The 20,843-nt window shown below is 38.2% G+C and overlaps 1 protein-coding gene across 3 annotated transcripts in view; it reads right to left on the bottom strand.

Moving 5' to 3' along the window:
• prkd3 (protein kinase D3) overlaps positions 1 to 20,843 on the bottom strand; it is a 67,376-nt gene that overhangs the window by 30,788 nt on the left and 15,745 nt on the right. For all 3 annotated transcript variants that reach the window (XM_036592818.1, XM_036592821.1, XM_036592819.1), the window contains exon 3: positions 5,224 to 5,362. In XM_036592818.1, the coding sequence (XP_036448711.1) occupies positions 5,224 to 5,362 (139 nt within the window). The remainder of the gene's footprint in view (positions 1 to 5,223; positions 5,363 to 20,843) is intronic.

The raw sequence follows: 20,843 nt of genomic DNA, 5'->3' as shown, positions 1-20,843 counted from the left end.
CACTATAATCACATATATTTCCTAAATTTTTTTGTTTTGTTCATCCATGAGAGCACAGCTTATTACATTTTAAACCAGGAAGGGGAACCGTGCCATTTTTGCAACACAATGCTAAAGCTTCCAGTGCATTCTGTGTTAATCAGTGTAGCCTTTTATATCAGCCATGTGTGGCAAGTAGCTATAGTGGCCATGGACTCATTACGTGCGATGTTAAGCTTTGAGTTTTTGAGCAACATTCCTAAAGCATGTATAAAATACTCCCATGAAGCATTGCTTCTGGTATAAACCTAGCCTAATTTCTGCTGTTAATATTTTTTCATTCAGTCATACACAGCGTGCCGCAGGTTAGTTTCACTAAGTTAGCCTAAGGCAAAAATATAGGCAAATACTTCTTAATTACAGAAGTATTAAACAGTATTAAAGTAAGTGTTTATATTAAGCCCACCTCCCCTTTGGGTTTATTGTGGTGGTAAGGCACCCAATCACTGTGGTGGAGAATTCCACCACAACAGCGCTTGCAATAACAGCATTGAGAAATCATGTTATTAAGAGTACATTAAACTGCAGAAACAGCTGCTTTCTTTGCGTAGACATTAAAGGGCTCTTGTTTTTATCTAATTTTCTTCTTGGAAAGACTAATAAAAACAGGAAAGATGTCTATTTTTTACAGTTCTATCAGTAGCCAAAATATGCAGATGAAGCTTTAGTTCGGTTACACACATGGGAACAGACTCCAAAAAAGAGACAAAGATTCTTTAGCTTGATCAAATCAGCACGGCGAGAGAGAGCGCTCCTCTTCAGAGATCAAAGCGCTAAAGTGGAGCGCTGAAGCTGCCAGCGAGTCACATGCCAGGCAGCAGTACAGAGCGCTGGCACGAACTCATAATGAGGCATTCATGAAAACACCACATAGGCTACATTATGTAAAAACCATGTCCCTAACGTCCCAGAACTCATCAAAAAAGTGCCCAAACACTGCCAAGAGACATTAATGACCAGTAACGTGGATAATGAGGAAGGCAACACAGCCGTATCAAAAGAACAGCCCGGACGCTACAAAATAAATAACGACTTAGTTAAGCAACACATGATCTTTTCTGTTTAATTTCTGTGGCCTTTCTTCAAAAGGCGTGTTGAAAAAGCGTCTCTGATGAAATTTAAGTCGAACCAAAACACACTGCTTAAACATTTGAAGGCACTCAAAAGGACAGGAGCAGGATGGAGTCAGCTGCAGAAGCCGCTGTAGAAGCGCTATGTGGGATGAAACCAGGCTGTGATGGACGTCCTGCGGGGCCGGCGCACTCTGACCCTGCAGAGAAGCGCTCTCACATCCCTGCTTTTCTCCACAGTAGAACCACTACCGTCGCTTACTGCAAGAAAAACAAGCTTTCTGCCTTTGAGCCGAGCGCCAAGTCAAAGCTGCCTCCCCTCTCGCTCACTGTGTGGCCTGTTTTCCTTCAAACATGTTTTATTACCACAGCCATCGCATGCAGGAGACTGTCCGAGCAGACTCCAAAAAACAGGGGGTTATGAGTAGAGCACTTGTGCATGGTAATCCGCAAATGACTTTCTATGGTGTGCTGTGGTAACAGTACAGAGCATCGAACCTGTATTTACGCCTGTCACGATCATGAAATTTTAGCTGGCAACTGATTGCCATATAAATAATCTGACTGACAATTCAATTGTGTTGTTTTGTTCCATGTACTCAGCTATTGAAGCTCAAGCCTAAAGTGGCTTAAACTGGCTGATTAGCTGTCTTGCTTCCCAGCTGTCGATACTCCCAACTATCCACAGACGCAGCTAAAGCTCACATAAACAAACATTACCCATAAGTCAGAAGTTAGAACTTTTAATTTAAACTTTAACTTTCAATAATATTAATTTTAATATTAACATTAACTTATATTAAAGAAACAAATAATGTCTACACATGTCTTTACAGTCTCCATTTTGGAGATACTTGGTTTTCCCTGGACAGCAACAATATCCAATTCACATTGTTTGTTTTAGCATGAACATATGATTTTGAAAGCTAATTATCAGGCGATTATGTAATAATTGTGAAAGGCCTACCTAAACTACCCACAATGCTGAATAGGAGTGTATATCTCTGACTTCATAATGAATTGATTCTAGAGCTGCCCTGAATAATTCTCAAGTACTTGTTTGTTACATTGGTATTCAGTTCTCTATTTATTATTATGAAGCTTTGCCTTTTATTAATCCACAAAAATTATAGCCCAAAATAAATTGCAGCACCAAATGCCTTTAAAATAATAGTGATTGTTAATATATGGAACATGTTAAAGATAAATTATAGCTGGCTTACTTGTTTGTCATTTTTTCCTCAGAAAGAAATCACATGTGTGGGAGCCATTTAAATTATCATATAGTGTTCTGTGCAGAATTTATGATAAGAGGACTGTATACCATGGAGAGTTTGATGAATCATCTCAAATATTTAAGTAAAGTGATTCTTATTTGAGTACTGTCATGCGTCCAGTCTACATTGCCTCTGACTCAGCTCCATCATGTAACCACCACAAGTGGAAATATTAGGATTTTTTTCTTCTTTTCTTTTCTAACTTTCTGAATAGTTTAAAAGTGGGTTTAAAACTTAACAGCACGAACCAGAGATTTGTTTATAACGGCAAAAGATGTTACTGCTGTATCAGGGAAGAGTCTCTCCTGCACAGCATTAGTACAGCACAGGAGCTGCTCTAAAACTACCACACCAACAAGATCATCACATTTAAGTAAACTATGATTTTAAATATAGTTTACAATCCTACAGAAAGTAGTGTCATTGACTGGATCTCTAAGGAGTCTTTGCTTCACTTGCACCCAAGTGGGAAAAAAAAAACACGACAGGTTGTAAAGGCTGGTGTTTTGATGGATGTAAGAAACGTGTGTAACACACCCAGTGTGGACACTGGGTGTGTTACACACGTTTTAAATGGAAGCACTGATTTAAATGATTTAAGTGTTTCTGTTACGTCAGATAGAAAAAAAAAATCTTCAAATTATTATTGTTAAAATTTCACCATTATTCAGTTTGATTAGTTGATTTTGGTATGACTCAGGTTCTTTTTTTAAAATAATGATTCATTTTCATTATTATTCCTTGGGAGATAATTTGTGGATAATGATTTCACAAATTTATCACGATTTCATTTGTTTTGATTATTTGGGTCTGATTCAGGAATATTGTTAGGGACTATTCACAGTAGTAGAATACAAACAATACAAATAAAACCAGTTTTTAAATTTATTTTACATTTGGAAAAAAGCATATAAATTTTAATTTGACCAAAATATAAGTGCATACTTTACTGAACATTATAAGTGATTATAACTAATTCTAATTTTTGAAATATAGTCCAATCACCACCTCCACACTGATTCATCATGATGCACTGATGCATCTTTACATCCCTAGTGTTGAAACTTTCTCTAGTTGGGCATTTAGTGGTTTTACACACGTCTTGCACGAGCAATGATACATGATCCTGATTTGTGCTTGGTGTGCTCTCACTGTGTGAGGAGGATGTGTAAGGCAGGTGTGCTGGATTACTCCCTGTGGAGACAGCACAGACAGGAAAATCAGCGCTCATGGTGCAGGATGCAAAAGCCATTCAGGACAGGAACAATGAGGTCTATACCCGCCCTTAACACCATGAGCCTACTGTAAATGCAAATGCTGTTTTTACTCTACTTTTATCATTTTTTGAAATGCTTTGTGACAGGGTCTTATAGGAGGCTGGAATGTGGGAGCTTCTAAGTTACCCTCACTCTCCCTGTCAAATAAACAGATTAATAAACCCTTGGGTCTATGTGCCTGAACTTAAATCTCTCAACACATGCAGTGTTTTCCATTAACGTTGAGGCCAGGCTGAAATTGATTGTGAACGGTGGCCTTAAGGGATCTAACCTGTCAGTGTTCACAGTCATTCAAAGAGGATCAACCAAAGCTTTTACGGACATTTTACTGACACAGAACATCTGGCATATGTGTTGTGTGCTACAGTCTTCACAGTCCATCCATTTCAGAATGCTGGTCTCGTTCAGTCAAGTTTAATCTGTTATGTTTCAAACACTACAGGCTCATTAGAACTGGCTGTTCAAAAACATAACAGAATTCCCCTTGATTGTCCGTTAAAGTGACGGTTTGACCAAAAACAAAATGTACATAGTTCTGCCCTTGTCCCAAATATAGTCAATTAGCATGCCAATATGCTCAAGATGACATAAATTGTTTTTTAAATGACACTGTACTGACACATGTGGACATTTGTTCCATTTGTAACATTGTTATGAAGCATCATTCACAAGAAATGGAAAGCAGAGGCCTGGTTAAGTGCACCGCATCTGTTCTTAGAAAAAAAATTTAATATACTTAAGTATCAAAAGTAAATGCACTGTGACTTATTACACTTTTCTTTGGACGTAGACACAAACATGAAAAACAGAGTCAGCCATGTCTTCTTTTTCTATTTCACCAAGTAGAAACACACAGAACTGATATATGGTGTTCTTAGCTAGCCTTCTGCCTTAAATGCTCTATTACTTGCAAGTGATGCTTCACAACAGTGTTATAAAGGGAAGAAATGTTGGTCACTTTAGTGTAAGGGCCCTTATATCAATACATGTCATTTACTTCATAAAACCTCTTGTGTCGTCTTGTGTCCAGCTGGCAATAGCTGTTCATAAATACTCAAGAATTGCTTAACGAATACATGATACAGTGTGTAGTTCCTGCATGAGTAACGTTCAAATGAAGTGTTTGCCAGACTTTTGCAAGCAGTTGCCTGTTCTGCATTTCGTGACAAGAGTGAGTGATCACATCTTTTAACGTTATGCAGGAGTTTTCTTTATAGCATTTAGTAGCTCTTAAGTAAGAGCTACTTGTGTTTTTGCAGATAAATACCAATTTGTTGCATCCGAGTGTGTTTTTCTTGCAGCCTCATTTTAAGAATCTGCCCTACAATTCACAAAAATAACAGTCTGTGGTTGGTCATGTTCTGTGTCAGTCAAATTGTCGCTGATCATGTTGAGCAACGAAACACACCAGACTCTCTGACAACAGGCAGAATTCTGGCTTGCAAGACTACATTTGGGGTAAGGGGAAAACTGTATACATTTGACTTCTGACCGTATCAACGCTTTAAGGAAGGTATTAAGAAATTCATTCCATATAACCACAGTAAGCCCAGGACTCACCTGAGAGGACCACCTCAATCAGATCCCCCTCATGGATGTCTTCGGCTGATGTGAGTCGCTGCAGAATATTGTCAGAGTTAAGATCATGGCGGAAGAGCAGGATCTTGTCGTACATGCCAAAGAATCCACATTCTGGGAACTGCGGGCAGAAAAAAGGAGTTTGTTAATAATATCAATCTTCGTAACCAGAACAAGGAAGATGCTCAGATGTTCTAACCCACACAGCAAGCACTTCCAGTGAACTCTTGCAAGAGGGAAATTTTAGAAAAATAACAGAGATCTCTCTTTTTTTAAGAGTTTAGAAGCATTAGGAAGTATCTGAAAATACATGCGCATGTATTGGTTATGTACTGATTCTGGTTATGATTTTCTTGTGAATTCTACTACATATATAGTTCCACTTCCTCAAATTTATGACATGGTATGAAATCCATATGTAAAGTAGTTTATTATGATTTCAAGAGTCATTATGACAGAAATTGGTGAGGATGACAGCAACACATACACTGCACTGTTTTTGTGGAACAGCTCCCCTCACAAGAGATTACCCAAGCTAGGAGGCATGCAGAGCAGAGGGCCGGGTGTTAAATACCCAGAATATTCGCCTAGCGAGGAGAAGGGCTGAAAAACATCTGTTGAAAGCGAGCCCACAGCGATGAGTCACCCCACTGTTCACCACTTCCTCAGGCTACACTTCTCTGTCCTCCTAACAGACCGCGCACAACTGATCGACAGCACCTATGGCCACACGCTTCTAGTACATATGCAGTAAAGTTCGCACTGTAACTAGGTTTAATGCTCTATCACGTACACACCACTGGTCATTTTATTACGTTGCTTGATTCATTGGGATCACACATTAGGTAGTAAAAATAAAAACACAGAAATTTTCTTTAACCAAATGAACCTGACAGGTCCAGTACTAGGCCCTCGTTTGAATTTGCCAGAGGAGTCAAGCCTCATGCACGTCACAGTTTGCAACAGTAAAATAATTGTGTTAATTGTTTTACTATATAAAATACACACAAAGCTTTCTGTCTTGGTGGATGCACACTGTGAGTGCTCTGAGTGAGAGCATGAGCTTGATCATAGTACATTTTAGTTCAGTAAGCATAACAACAGAGTGAATAATGTGTGATTTATATTCCTATTCATGTATTTTCTTGTTCAAAATGGTAGTTTGTTACACACACTGAATAAAAATGTGGCTTGTAAGATCACATTCTTTACAAATTAAAAGCATACAACAGCACACAGAAATTGCATTAACAGAAACGAGTAGACAAAATGCAGAATTAGCCTTTTTAAAGAAGCTTTTTGAGGGTTAATACAGTGAGATTTAACCAGGGATGTTCCAATCCCATCTGAAACATTGGTATCAGAAGTGATAAAGGCATATTATAATATATCTGGATTCTAATGTTGTATAGTGTTTTTACAAGCAGAAACACACTGACTACTGTTATACAAACTGTTTTAGAGACAGTATTATATATATACATATATATATATATATATATATATATATATATATATATATATGTCAACCCACAAGGTTCACCCATATAAAATGTTTTTTTTGACCACAGTTTTGGAGGTATCTATTCTAACATGCTGTTGCCCATGCTCTTTGGACAACTAAAAGCCTACCAAGTCACACCCAGATATGCTTTTCCCTTTATGTTTTATCACACATACAAATGTGCTCAGACTGTGGGTGGTGGCATGAAATGAAGATGCATTAGCAATGATACATTTACTCCTTGATCTCAAAAGACATGTTTTGATGTCAGCTCATTGCGAAACACAACCTGACACTCTCTCTCCCTCACTCTCTCTGACTGCCTTTGATTATATTTGTATATTTAACTATATAAGTGAGACTTTTTTTGCTTTCAAATAGGGTAAAAATAAAATTTCTGATTACGTAATAATAATTAGTATGATTACCTGTGAATATGAGTGTTAGTCTCTAGACACTGACACCTATGGGTACATCCATGGTGAATACTTGTTAATATACTACATAAGCTGTTTACATTAAGATTCATATGTCATGTGCTTTGCCCTGCTCTGAACTGTGCTGTCATACCACATCCACAGTCACTTCTCTAGTGTTTTTGTTGCTAAGATGAGGGTGAATGTGGGGCAGAGCACGTAAAACAGATCATAAACTTCTTAGAACAGAGCAGAAAGAGAATCAACTGCCTTGCGATCCCTGCCAGGATATGACCACAACCACTGATACTGAGTCACTTCCTCTTCCCAAGAGTCACCAGAGATCCCACCTGTCAGAAGAAGCAGACAGCCTTACACAACACAAACATGAACCGAAACAGCCCTCAGGTTTCAGAGAACCGCATCGGCTTTTTTTTCTCCCATTCCTCAAAAACACTAATAGTAATGCTGTGGCTTATGGGTGAAGAATCTTTGAAACAATACTGTGTGATGAAGAGTTCAGTAGTCTAAAATGATATTCGGGTAAAAGAACTATTCAATAGTTCAGATGCGAACAAAGTCAGTCAGAGTGGTTTGATGTGAAATGGTGCACTGTGAAGAAACTTACTGACTGAATTTCTTTACAGTGGTGGTGTTAGAAACTGGGGTCACGATGTTTACAACTCAAATATAGTCATTTTATTGATGGTCCAAAATATAAAAAAACTGAAATTGAAATTATTTAAAATGTAATGTCAAGTGGTTCCACACTGTGGTAAGTAGCTTCTAAGATACTTCACTGAGTAATACAAACTCAATGAATTCAAGTAAATCACACACAAGTGACTGGACTGATGTTCTTATGCATTGCTACATTCAACTTAATATGGTTAAGTTCAACTAATGAAAGTAGAAAAAAGCAAGTTATGATTTAAGTTACATCTGTGTAATTCACTTGCATTGTTACTGTATTACTCAGCAGTTGTGGGAACGTGCTCAGCAGCAGGGCCAGACCCGAGTCATCTAGTTATCAGCCCTTGGGTGCAAATGAATGGTGGGCTACTTTTTTGGATGGTTAGGGATTTTTTGCAATCTTCACATGAAGATTATGCAGCACCAAAGTGGCATCAGTGTTGGGCACATTACTGCTACAAGCATATATGTTTTTCTTTCCAGTCGAAACAAAACAATAGCAAGGTTACACCCTCATAACAAGAACACAGGTTAAACAACATTTCCTTATACAGCATGCGTCCAGTCTTGACAAGTAAACATTTACTCCAATAAAGACGACAAAATAAAATCGGACAGCTGAAATGTACATAATCTTTTGAATATCCGGAGTTTCATACTCAAAGTACTTTCTATCTCACTACTAAAAAACTGAAAACTTGACTGAAGTAATGCTAAGCAGTGATTGGAGGAGAAAATAAAGTGGACACTAAAGAAAGATGTGGAGAGCACCGGGATTATTATTATCAGCCATATCACAATGGCAAATTTGAAATTAGTTTAGTTTTGACATTGTGCTACTACTAAAGTTCCCAACACAAGTCAAAACAGCTGTTTTGATTTTCTCATAATTGCTCGCGGGGTCCTTGTACTGGCCCAAGCCCCAATGATCCTGATCCTCGGATGATCCTAGCCTGAGCAGGGCATATCGTAAGTCCCTCTTACAGCCAACAACTATCTAACTAAATCTAGACAGTTCTAATAGAGTATAAGAAAGATGCATAAACAATGAAAAGTAAGGAGGAAGACAAATTGATAAGGGTGAATAAAACAAGTCAATCAATATGCAAATAGATGGTGGCAGAAGTGAATGAGAAAGATGAGTTTCACTGAACAAGGTTGCATTGACAAACATTTATCAAGTAAAACAGGATAACTCACTGTATTTGAGTTGTCAGATTTACTTGATAAATCTGAATGACAGTGTTTATATCTTAAAAATTAGTAGAATTCTCTGGTTGTGAGATGCCCATTTTCTCTTACTCTTTGCCCATTTTCTCTTACTCTTAACAGTACTAATATACTGTTCAAATGGTCATGCTTAACCCCAAGCTTTTTGTTCGGTTATTAATCTTAAGAAACAGCCAAAGAAAAACAAGTATCTCCAATTTTCACACAATGTAATGGGCAGCTTTTGGGACAGTGATGAAATTTACCTATATTGACAGCGACAAAGTTATGTAGCTATAAAAGTGAAGGGTGGGCCCACACATCAGTTAATTGAGAGAGATTCTTTCAACACATGCATACTTGAGTATAAGTACAAAGCAAAATTGACTAAAAGACTAAGTTAACTTAAATATGTGTTAAGCGTAAGTGAGACAGCGTAGCTAGATGCTGCTGCCTACTCCTGGTGGTAAACTACAATACTTTTCAAAGTTCAGCATTTTAAGTCAAATGCAAAAAAAGATCTCGACATCGAGGATTTATACTGATTTATACTTAATACAGCAGTTTGACTATTTACCTGCCCAAGGTGATATCATTGACATATCACCATCCCACCCCACTTCCCCCACACACATACGCACACTACCTACTGTTCCTCAGTCTGTCTGTGAAATCTTTTCTCACAAATCACAATCACTACCTTCAGTGTCCAGTAAGCTGATTTTTTGCTCTTCATGTGCAGGGCTGAATATTCGGATCGCGAGTTTGAAAGCATACAGGGAGGAAGAGAGGCAGAGAGAGGAATGTATGGACGACTGTGTTGATCAAAGCCGGACCCTGATGAAGGATCCTGACAGGGCACGCCATGCTACCAACAAACAGGTCTGGAAAATCCGTCAGCCACAGCTGTTTCCCTGCTGAGTCCCCACACACAATGCGCTGTGAACAATACTGCCCGTAATGCCAGGGCCAATGAGACTCACGGGCACAAGCACTGGCAGCACCCCAATGTCACCTGCACTGAATGACCACAGCTCAGCTGGGTGCTGACACAAGAGCAGGGCAGGTCACCGGAGGAACTGTGTCAGAATCCACAATTCACTACGCCTTACAGTAGGAGCATAACAATACACAAGTTTCACAATTACAAAGCAAAAAAAGCCAGCATTCATTTTGCTTATATATTTTTGTCCAACTGCCAAAACAAACCTACATGTAGTTTTAATAGAGATCAAATAAATAAAACAAAAGACATAACTAGTCAAATCTAGTCAAATTACAAGTTTTGCTGATATAAGGGAAAATGAGTTAACACATCCTTTACAGTGAAAATACTTAAACATTGCATTTAACAGCAAATTTTAGTGCACAACTCATTTGCTGAGTTTAACATTTTTCCCCATTATGTTAAACTCAGCAAATAAAGAGTAACTGTGCATAAAAATGTGTTCCCAGCAGAGGATGTGTAATCATTTTTCATAAAAAAAAATTCAACAAAAAGAGTTAGGGGTGCCCAAACTTATGCATATGACTGTAAAGACAAAGAAATATAGACTGTGTAAATGCTTTTGTTTACAACACACTTATGTGGCTTGCTTGCTTATTTATTTATTTGCTTGTTGGTTTGTTTGTTTATTTGTAATTTTGTGAAACTAAACTGGACTTCCATACTTTTATACATTTATCTGTATATTATTAAAAACATTAGTCACAAAATGTTGACTGGTAGTGTTAATAACTATGACCCATCTGAAGTTGTTAAGTACCATAAACATAGCTAAATAACTTACAGATGAAAAAATGTCTAATTCATGTTAAAGACGATACCCTTGTACTCAGGGCCCCCCTTTATCTCTTAATGTGCAGAAACATGAACACACTCTGTGTGCTGGCTTACATAACTCCATCTGACACAGCACGGCCTGGGCCTAATCTGCGTGACTTGAATCCCATTATGTATAGCAGATGAATGTACATCCCCCTTTTGACTGAGAAGTCTAGCTCAGGCTGCTGTGCCTGTGGCACGGCTGAGGACACTGGAGGAGCATGCACACAGCAACAATGGCTCTACTGTTGGCACCCTGCTCCTGGCTTTCATGTACACATGGAGTTTAGGAGAACAAAGAGATTGAATTCCAGACAGGGAGCCCCCAAGGCTGTTGACTGGGATGCTTCTGAAGAGAAGACTCTCTTCGTGATGCTGGAACGCCTCTGAACTCGGTGTTCTTGAGTCAGGATTTAGAGCTTCGGAGAAATCAACTTGTATAACAGTAGCAGCAGTGGGGAAAATCATATGTGGGCCTCAAAATTCAGAACTGTTATCTCCGTTGATTCTTTTTAGGAATCAGGAGAAAGGAGCTCTCTTCATCTCACATTCCATGTTCCCTTATTTCGATTCTCTGCACACATTCACTAAGTAGGTCAATAGGTTGCAGCTTTTTCAGTTTTTAACTTCCAATTGCACTACTTAGGCTGGTTTTATGCCAGCAGCCGCTTGGCATGGCTTGCTAAGCAGAATGTTTCCACTGGGGATGCACAATGATATCAGTAACTGCAGCCAAAGGCTTAAAAAAATATACGATGACATTGGACAGATGTTTATATTTGACTGATATTTCAAACCAATGTTTGACAATGTATATTATTATACTGCAGATGAGTAAAAATTTAATTTTGCTGCATTATCCTCCAAGTGCATTTCTCTGTAATGATAATTCAGGTGCATTAAGTCACAATTTTCTACATTTTATAAGTATTCGGAGGTCAGCATCGGCAGATACATACTTGAAAAATATCAGTCTCATGTTGGTGCATCTTTAATTTCTACGATGCTTTTGTTTTTACATAATTCCAAGTGAAAAGCCCTCCAGGAATGTTTATATTAAACCTAATATACAACCAATAGCTTTAGGCTGAAGGCTGTTTTAGGCACTCTGTCTGTAATAAAGTACACAATCTTTTTGTCTTTCTTGACAAAGTATCGGTTACCAGTTTGGTCAGTCTGATTTTCAGGAATGGTCAGCGGTATCGGAATTTGAACTGGCACATTTAAAACCAGAACCAATTCCAATTCCAATTTAATTGAGTTTAGCAAATGTGAGGTAACGTAGAGCAGAGCAGTAGGAAGCTGATTCTGCAGCCTTTCACTGACTGATGAAGGTTTTGTGAAGGAAATAGAGTGAAACCAAAACAGAACCCCCTCAGACCCCCAAACGGCTGAGTCCAGCTGGTTTCAAAAGAGCAAACCTGCTTCCACACATTAACCCCTGTCACACAGAGATTTACGGCCTGAGCCTGACACTGCAGCCGTTTGGAAGGCATCCTTCCTGTGTGAGATGTCAGTGCAAGGCTTTCCTCTGGCTCTCCTGCCGCTGCCTGGCCTGGACACTACACTTCCCCAGTGGGCAGGAGGCACCTCCTGTTGGCACGGTCCACTCTCTCTCCACTCCACATGTTTCCCATACCAGCGCAGCAGCAGCTGGTGCCCAGGCCTGAGGCTGGAAGCAGGTTAGAGCCCTGCCATGAGACATGCCACTGCCAGGAAGCGGCAGAGAAGCTGTGAAGACTGCCCAAACTGAGTCAACAAGGTTTACAGACAAACAGAGGACATGGGTAAGCAGTAAGCACTAGCACAGGTAAAGCAGTGGAGTGAAGAGGCTACTGTAGGTCATACATAGGTTGAGCTTGTCTGTAACATATAATGAACAGAGATGCACAATGATATAAGATATCAGCATCAGACAGATGGTTAGATTTGAGGAATATTTCAAATATGTGATAATGTAATTATTGTACTCTAGAAGAGCAAAACGTTATGCAACACTGGACTACAGTGCTTAAACAGCTACATTTTATTTGTTTTCCTGCTTATTATATAGTAGATATAAATATTACTCATTTGCAACTCTATACAAATGTTTCATTTCTCTGTAATGCTAATTCAGGTAGATGTAGGTGTAATTTCTACTTCTTATAATTGTTTATGTATCAGCATCAGAGAATATGTATATGAAAATATCAGATATCAGTATCAGCCCACAATTCCCATCAGTGCATCTCCAATAATGCAGAGCTTCACATTTCGACTAATATTATGAGTAATTACTAAGTCTTCATTTGATTTTTCATGATTTTGCATTCACACTTTGCACTGAATTTTTATTTATTTATGTGTATTCATGTGTATTTATGTACATCTGTCACATTTCAGTCAGTCTGGATGATGTGCATTCTTTACGCCTACAGATGGCAGTAGCTATGAAAGGCCACTTAATCTCATAAGGCTACTTCTATAGATACTTCTATGTATGTCTGGCTTGCCTACACATTCTATATGGCAGAAATACAAACAAATATACAAATATGTAATTTATAGCATCCTAACTCATGTATCATGATGAATATCATATCATGAACTTGTTGGCAAACCTACGGGAATGCAATGAGAATGAGAGAGAAGTATGAGAGAATGAGAAGTATGAGAGAATGAGAAGTATGACAGAATGCAAATAGTTTAACCCTGAAGTATTAGGAGCACAGGATTCAATTTAAGATGACTAAGTTTTGGATCATTCAGTAATTCTATAATTCTAATTATCAAATAACTGCCTGATAGTCTTGAGCTGACTGGTGACACCATTGCCAATATTTTCCAGCTATCAAGTTGGACAATTTAAGTGTCAAAAGATGATTTAGGATGGACAAAATGAATCATTTGTATTGTAATCCATTTTCTTTTTAATGTGTCTATGTTATAAATCAGCTCTGATACGTGATGTGCTGTCTGGCTTAAGCACATTCTGCAGTGCGCGAGGAAGCACTTTTTTTTCTTTTCACCCATAGCTGTTAAACTGAAAGCTGTGAAAGCCTTCCGGAGAACGTCTTCCCTCTCGAAACATGAATGAGGGCCTAAATCATTTTGAGTATTTGCAGCTCAGATGCCGTGGTGGTGACATGGAAAAGTTTTTTTTTCTCTTTTTGTTTTTTTTTCTCTTTTTGGTGGGGTTGGGGGGGGGAGTGGCTCTTGCCTGCCTGTCACCACTACCCCACACATACAATCTCACAAACCAATTGTCTATATCTGACAACAAGTTGCTTAGAGTGCTGTAGTTAAATACTTTGCATTAGTACTAAGAACTGTATTATTAATTTAGTACTTTATAAGAACTGGCAAGAAACACTGTAAGAACTTAACTGGAAAGATCTGTTTCACAGATGGTGCTCACAAAGCCAAAAATCCTTTCAACGTTCAAAAAGTCAGCTGAGGCAATCGCACACATCTCTCTGATGAGACAACATTTCTGAAAGGAAAGGAAAGAAGTTCAACACAATAGCATGACAAATGTGTCTGTGTAGGCCACTTATCAAGTCTGTGGCTCAGAGAAAAGACATCTGCTATAATCTCAACTGACTAATTGACTGTGGATCACCTGAATCCCATGCAGAACTAAGGAAATACAGAAATACCTTATTTGCGCGAGACATTTTCAGAATAAAAATCAGAAAAATCAGATGGAAACTTGATTTCACGTAATCCTCACATATCTCATGTCAGAATGTACCCAAAATGAATCATTTGAAAACTAAATACACCTGATAATATGTTCAAATGCTGAAAACACCTAATCTGGAACTCCTGGAAATAAACAGCTAATATTGGATATATGGCGCACTACCTCCATCCGGCCCCATCCAGCCTTGTGGGTATTGCATGTTGTGGCCATCTGAACTCTAAAAGGCTTTCAAGACTTAAACAGCACTAACGCCTCGCAGGAGCGGACAGCTGTACAGCAGCCCTGTAATCTCTATGGCTCTCAGCAGCCTAGCTTAAGCCTGCCGGAGGCCGTGGGCTGGTGCAGTGCATTACATAAAACTATTTGCTCACCATTGGCTGCACTGAGCCAAGCAAAACACGGCGCAGCTGGAGCAGAGGGACCAGGAGCGGCCAACTTTGCAACCCATCTGCACCATCATTAGCCTTCATATGGTTCACATTTCACCCAAGCTGCCAGTCTACTTATGAGCCCTACCAAATACGCTCTCCCTCTCCTTCCCCTCGGCAGTCCTCAGCCACGAGGCTAATCTCCACTTCTAGAAAAACCAAGCAGAACATCCATCAAACTAGAATTCCAGCTCAGGCTTCTCTTGATCTTCTTAAAACACATTTGCTTAAAAATTTGCTGCATTTTACTGGATTTTGCTCCAATGAAAAAAAGCCTTAAGTATCATTCATTCTGTGTTTTTTCCATTGTGGGGGATTCAGAATTCACTGGCCTGCATTCATTGCCCCTTAACATCACACTATTATATGTGCATTAACAATTTTCAGAGGCCTGTTACTCAAGTTAACAGGCTGCACGTGCCCTATATGATAGAGACAACGAAAAAGCTGTATTTGTTAGATTCACATTGTACTACTGCCTGATCGCATCATCTGAGCTGATCGCAATTATTTAACCTGCTTTAATCTTCTTCACAATTTTTTATCTTTTTTTAAATTTTTCTAATTGTATTACAAACAGTGAACATAATTGAACATGTAGTTTTCCTCCACTGTGTCACTACAATGAAAAAATAACAAATAATTAGAATTAAGGCCCAGCCTATATATATATAATTTCTCAAAGAAAATCCACCAAAATTATGACTGTATGGATTTATCTGTATCACCAAATTATCTGCCAGTAAAGCCTAAATATATCATCACTGTCAGAACAAAATCTTCTGTTTCCAAAATGGTAACTTTACATGAGAAGAAAAAACCTCCTCAACTTATAACTTAAATAATAAATGTAAATAATATATTGTATTAATATAATATGTAGAAATTAAAAGAAGTAAAAAGATTTTATTCCACTTTGTTTTGGACTATTTCTATTTGTCCATTTTTCACTAATGTTAGCAGAAAGTACCAGACCCTCTCAGAGAGAACCCCCTAGGTATTGGCACCCAAGTTTTTTAACTTGAGACCCCTCTCTACATGTGTGACCTTTGTGTGACACAGACGTGACGTCTTCAGAGCTGTGTGTACAAACAAATTTCGTGAATGGAAACACATTAATGCGAATGGAAAAAACATTTGAGCAAATCAGACAAACTTGATTAATTATTTTTACTTATTTAAAGTATTTGACAGTCCTAGTTATTAGAAACAAACTTTATATGAAGAGAATTGTGGGTAACTGGAATAAAAAAAGAGCTAATAAACACAAACCAATTCATTTACTAACAACGCTGGGAAACTCTGCCCCAGCACAACAATATTAAATATTAATATTACTAGCATTAAATATATTAATATTAGTTAAGGCTTTTGCTGCTCATTTAATTTTATATCAGTCACTAAAAGTTTTAACTAAACAATTGGAGTCATTTAATCATTTACGTAAATTTATACTGGCCTATATTTTTACTGCTTTTAAATCAATATCTGTGACAACTTTCAAATCAGGCCCTAATTAGAACCTCCTAAAATACATGGTTTAACCTGAAAACACTAGTTCTTTGTCTGGTACAACCTCACAGAACTTATTTTTTGAACAATGAACCTAAGCATTTCAGTTATTGAAAGGCTTTGACCTCAGATAAGGCATAACCATGGAACACCTTACAAAACCACCGTATGAGTTACGTGTGAAAGGCCAAAATGCAGACATGCTGCCTCCTTTAGTTGGTGATGGACAAGAATTTTTCACTAGCCTTATCCACGTAATCCAAAAAGATCAGGTCTGTGTTCTTTCTTTCGAGACCCTTTCTAACTTCCTTGCTAAGGGGCTATCAGCTCAGCAGATCACTTAAGTCAACGGGCAGACAGGAAAAGCGAGGCTAACGAAAACACCTCGCAACACAGTTTTGTCAATCTGTCCAAACTATGGTGATCGATAGAAGTAGCACCACAGCTCAGGAGGCTGAGAAAGGCCAGGCCTCCATATGGTTTTCATTGTAATAACCTGCCGCTATTAACATAATGGGAGGAAATCTCTCCATTTTCGAGTGCTAACAGTGGCTCCATTGTTGTGTCTCCGTGACATCTGGGCATTTTTTTCTGCTGGGAGAACTTGTGTCATACGGCTCTAAACTGTAAAAGGACCTGACAAATGAACCAAGGACGAACTCCTGACTCCTCTTGCTCGTTTTGGATGACGAGGGGTCAGAACCTGACACAGCGCCAAGCATCTGCATGTACTTTCAACACGTGTCATGGAGCAAATCCTTTATGTACGGTCTGTGTATCTGCCTGAAAGAGTGCTATCTGAAAGATTTACATACAACTCTAGGAACAAGTTGCTGAGTCAACAGAGGGGTCAACGTGGCTACTGCAGCTCTGTGAAATTTACAAATGCCTCTGGTGTAAGAGTGTTAATGACATTTCCCACTTAGCTAGGAATGATAATGATGAGCTCATCACAGCAGCTCCAAGATGTGTTTGGATTTGTTTTTACTGGGCTCCAGGGTGTCCTGGAGCGTGTGCTACAGTACGTCCTGACCCTGTTTTCCATCCTGTCATCAAACGTTACTTTGATGGGACACAGTGGGTGATCCTCGTCATTTCAGCCCAAGGAACCTTTGGGAGGTCCAGATTATACCTCGAGCTGGACAGCAGGGCTTAATGATGTTGGGCAAAAGTCACAAACTTTAAGTTTCTGTGATAAATGTTGCAATTTTTAAAAAAAGGAGTCAAAAATTTGTCCAGAGCAACTTTTCTCACATAGAGCTAATTATCCTTCTAGCAATGAATAAGGTACATTAACACATACAACAGCAGAGTCATGAAGCGTGTTGGCAAGATTATAACTAACTCTTTTCACCCTGGATATCATCTTTTCCATACATTTTCTTGTGGTAGTAGGAAAAGTTAGGGCCATAAAAGCAAGCACAACTAGACACACATAACAGCTTGTTGTCCAGAGCTGTGGGGCTCATTAATCACTAGGGCTGAACAATTTGGAGGAGGTATAGTATCGTGATTTTTTCGTCACTAATATTGTGACTGTGGTTTAAATTGGGTTTATATACTATAAATTAACGTCCATATTTTTCAGGCAAGAAAACTGCGCCAGACTGCCAGTTAGTTGTGTATGTGCTGTCATATACACATCACATAGATTGTTATTTTGCCTTAGTTAATATCTTATTTTCTTTATAATGTATTTTAGTCTGTGTACTTGAGTGGTCTGTTCAGCAGAAGGGAACCCTTAGGGCCTTTTAGGCCTTCAGAGAAGCCCTAATGACTTCTGAGAACTAAAAATACTGTAATTTTTTGCTCATTTTTCTTCTATAGAATCATACTAGCATTCAAACTCTGCATGTATTATAGCACTAATCTTGTTTTGATCTTAAGTTTTTGACAAAAACAAAAGGGTTGAATTCTTGACATGTCAAGCAGAAAATTGGCCACTCAGGAATTGTTTTTCTTTGTAGTATCTACGTAGATATAGCTAAGCAAGCTCTCCTATTGGTGCAGACTTCAGGAGCTGAAGAGAAGGCCTGATGTGTTAAATTACCTTCAGCATAAGTAGGAAGTGAAAAAAGAATCAACCAATCATGTTTTAACTTCTAATGGGTCCTTTCATGAGAAAAAAACGTCGCTCTAGGCCTTTTGGAAGTCCCAGTTAGGTCAATGACTGTGAATAAGAGCGTCAGCTTAATCAGATGGTTGTTAAAAATGGAAAACAGTGGCAGCAGTTCATAGTGACTAAGATGAGTCACTATGAAACGGCTACAAGTTGAAATATAAATTAATACATATGTCATAAGCATCAAGTAAAACATGGAACGAAGTTTCAGATGTCTGTGTTTAATCCAGAACTGTCAAAAAATGTTAATGCGAATTGTCATTAACTTAATGCTAACAAACTACTAGACTAAGGGACACTAGCAGAAATTAGTATTATCAAAAAGGCTCACGTTTTTACCAAGTTTTGCCATTAAGGGCTCGAATTATAGGCCAAGCATTAACAGTCATGGTTTGCCACTGCTGTTTTAGTTTGTGTGCACTTGTTTGTGTAACATACTTGACAAAATAAAAAAGATTCTGATTCTGATTTAAAGCAGAAACGCAGTAGTTCAGTTTTCTGCATTTTGCTTCTGCAACATTGACTTTGAAAGTCACAATAATGAGTAACAAACAATACACTGTGCAGCCTTACTGGATAACAGATAACGCATGCTTTTATCCCTTTTCCCTTCCTGCTCTAAAAGGTATATAAATTCTAATGCCTCCTTTGATCCAACTTAGATTCAGAATCTGCAACTGAGAATCAAATAAAAGCAGGAACCCAACGTTTTCTATCAGAACTAGGGCAGTGTGGTTTTGTGGACAGTCTGATAACGAACCTCGATTGCCTGAATATAGCCCTACTCTAGAACTTGGCTCCCAATGTCAGTTAGCGATAGCTATTTTTTGGCAGGCAGTTATTTTGTAAGAACTTGATTGACAGAGAACGGCAGCACTGATGTGCCACACTGATAAACAGGCCAAGAAATGTCAGTGTTTTCCAAACAAAAACCTTGTTTGATTTCATAATTTGATAATGGCTGATATGCAGGAATTGAGTAATTGTATCTGGTCATATTGTTGGAGACGTAAATCATGACCTCATTATATAGATTATTTTTGCTGAATTCAGGAAGCAGCCTTTGTGGATGGAACAATGAAACGGTTTCGTGAAGTGGTCTGACCAAATGAATCTGGCAGCATTTGTAAATTTACAAAAAGTTGTGTTTTTGTATCACACGGCAGCAGCAGCTCAAAGATAAATAATCCCACACCCAACAATGAAATGTTCTAAATATCACAGATTATCACATCTAAAACTGTTAAATAAGATAAATGACCTTTTAAGTTACTCAACTTCATTGTTCATTAGATTTGATAAATTATTAACAATTTTTAAGATTTAAGTGTTTCAAAATTCCCTTTCCCTTTCACTAAATGTAGTTTATCAGCAACATGTTTGGTGTCTTAAGTTTGAGTACTTTTACACTGGAGTGAAAGTAATGGAAGTTTATAGGCACCAATTTAGCATCGACTGCATTCATAAATCATCAAACACTTGCCTCACACTGCATGGAGTTACTGACCTCCTATCACAGCAGCCATAAAAGCAATTTCTTTTGGAGGTCCCGCCTGCTTGAACTACACATTTTTTCTTCAGTAACACTGACTGCATGTAATAAAATTGGATTTTCATCTTTGTAGGTCAGCAAGCAAGTCAGTAATTAGAGAAGTGTTTGTTATTGTTTTATTGTGGCAATTGTACACAATTTTTGACATAAAGGAAGCTGCAGTGGTTTAGCTGTTGTGCAGCAGTTGTGCTGTCCTTTTTATCTGGGTGGGCACAGCGGTCTTTATAGGCAGGTGTGAATTAATGTCACAGCGAGAGGGTTCTCACCAGTGCTGTAGACCTGAGAATTAAGGGCGTGTGTGTATATGCTTACTATATATATATATATACATACATACATAGAAAGAGAGAGAGAGAGAGAGATTTTGTATACATTTAGCTTATTTTTGCTCAATTAATGCGTTGACTTTAAATAGATCATAACATAATCCTTGTAAATATCTATGATCTAAATACTTTGTATTTGTAATTGTTTTTCTTTACTGTGGGACTGCAGTTTGAACAAATGAGGTAGAATGGACCATGTACATACATATATATATATATATATATATATATATATATATATATATAGAGAGAGAGAGAGAGAGAGAGAGAGAGAGAGAGTATATGGAATCCTGTGCTTCAGTATTTCTAATTAAACCTCCCTAATTA

The sequence above is a fragment of the Colossoma macropomum genome, unplaced genomic scaffold (genome assembly GCF_904425465.1).
Source record: "Colossoma macropomum unplaced genomic scaffold, Colossoma_macropomum, whole genome shotgun sequence".
Lineage (NCBI taxonomy): Eukaryota > Metazoa > Chordata > Actinopteri > Characiformes > Serrasalmidae > Colossoma > Colossoma macropomum.
Note: the sequence above shows the minus strand (reverse complement) of the source record. Positions and strands in the feature narration are given on the sequence as shown.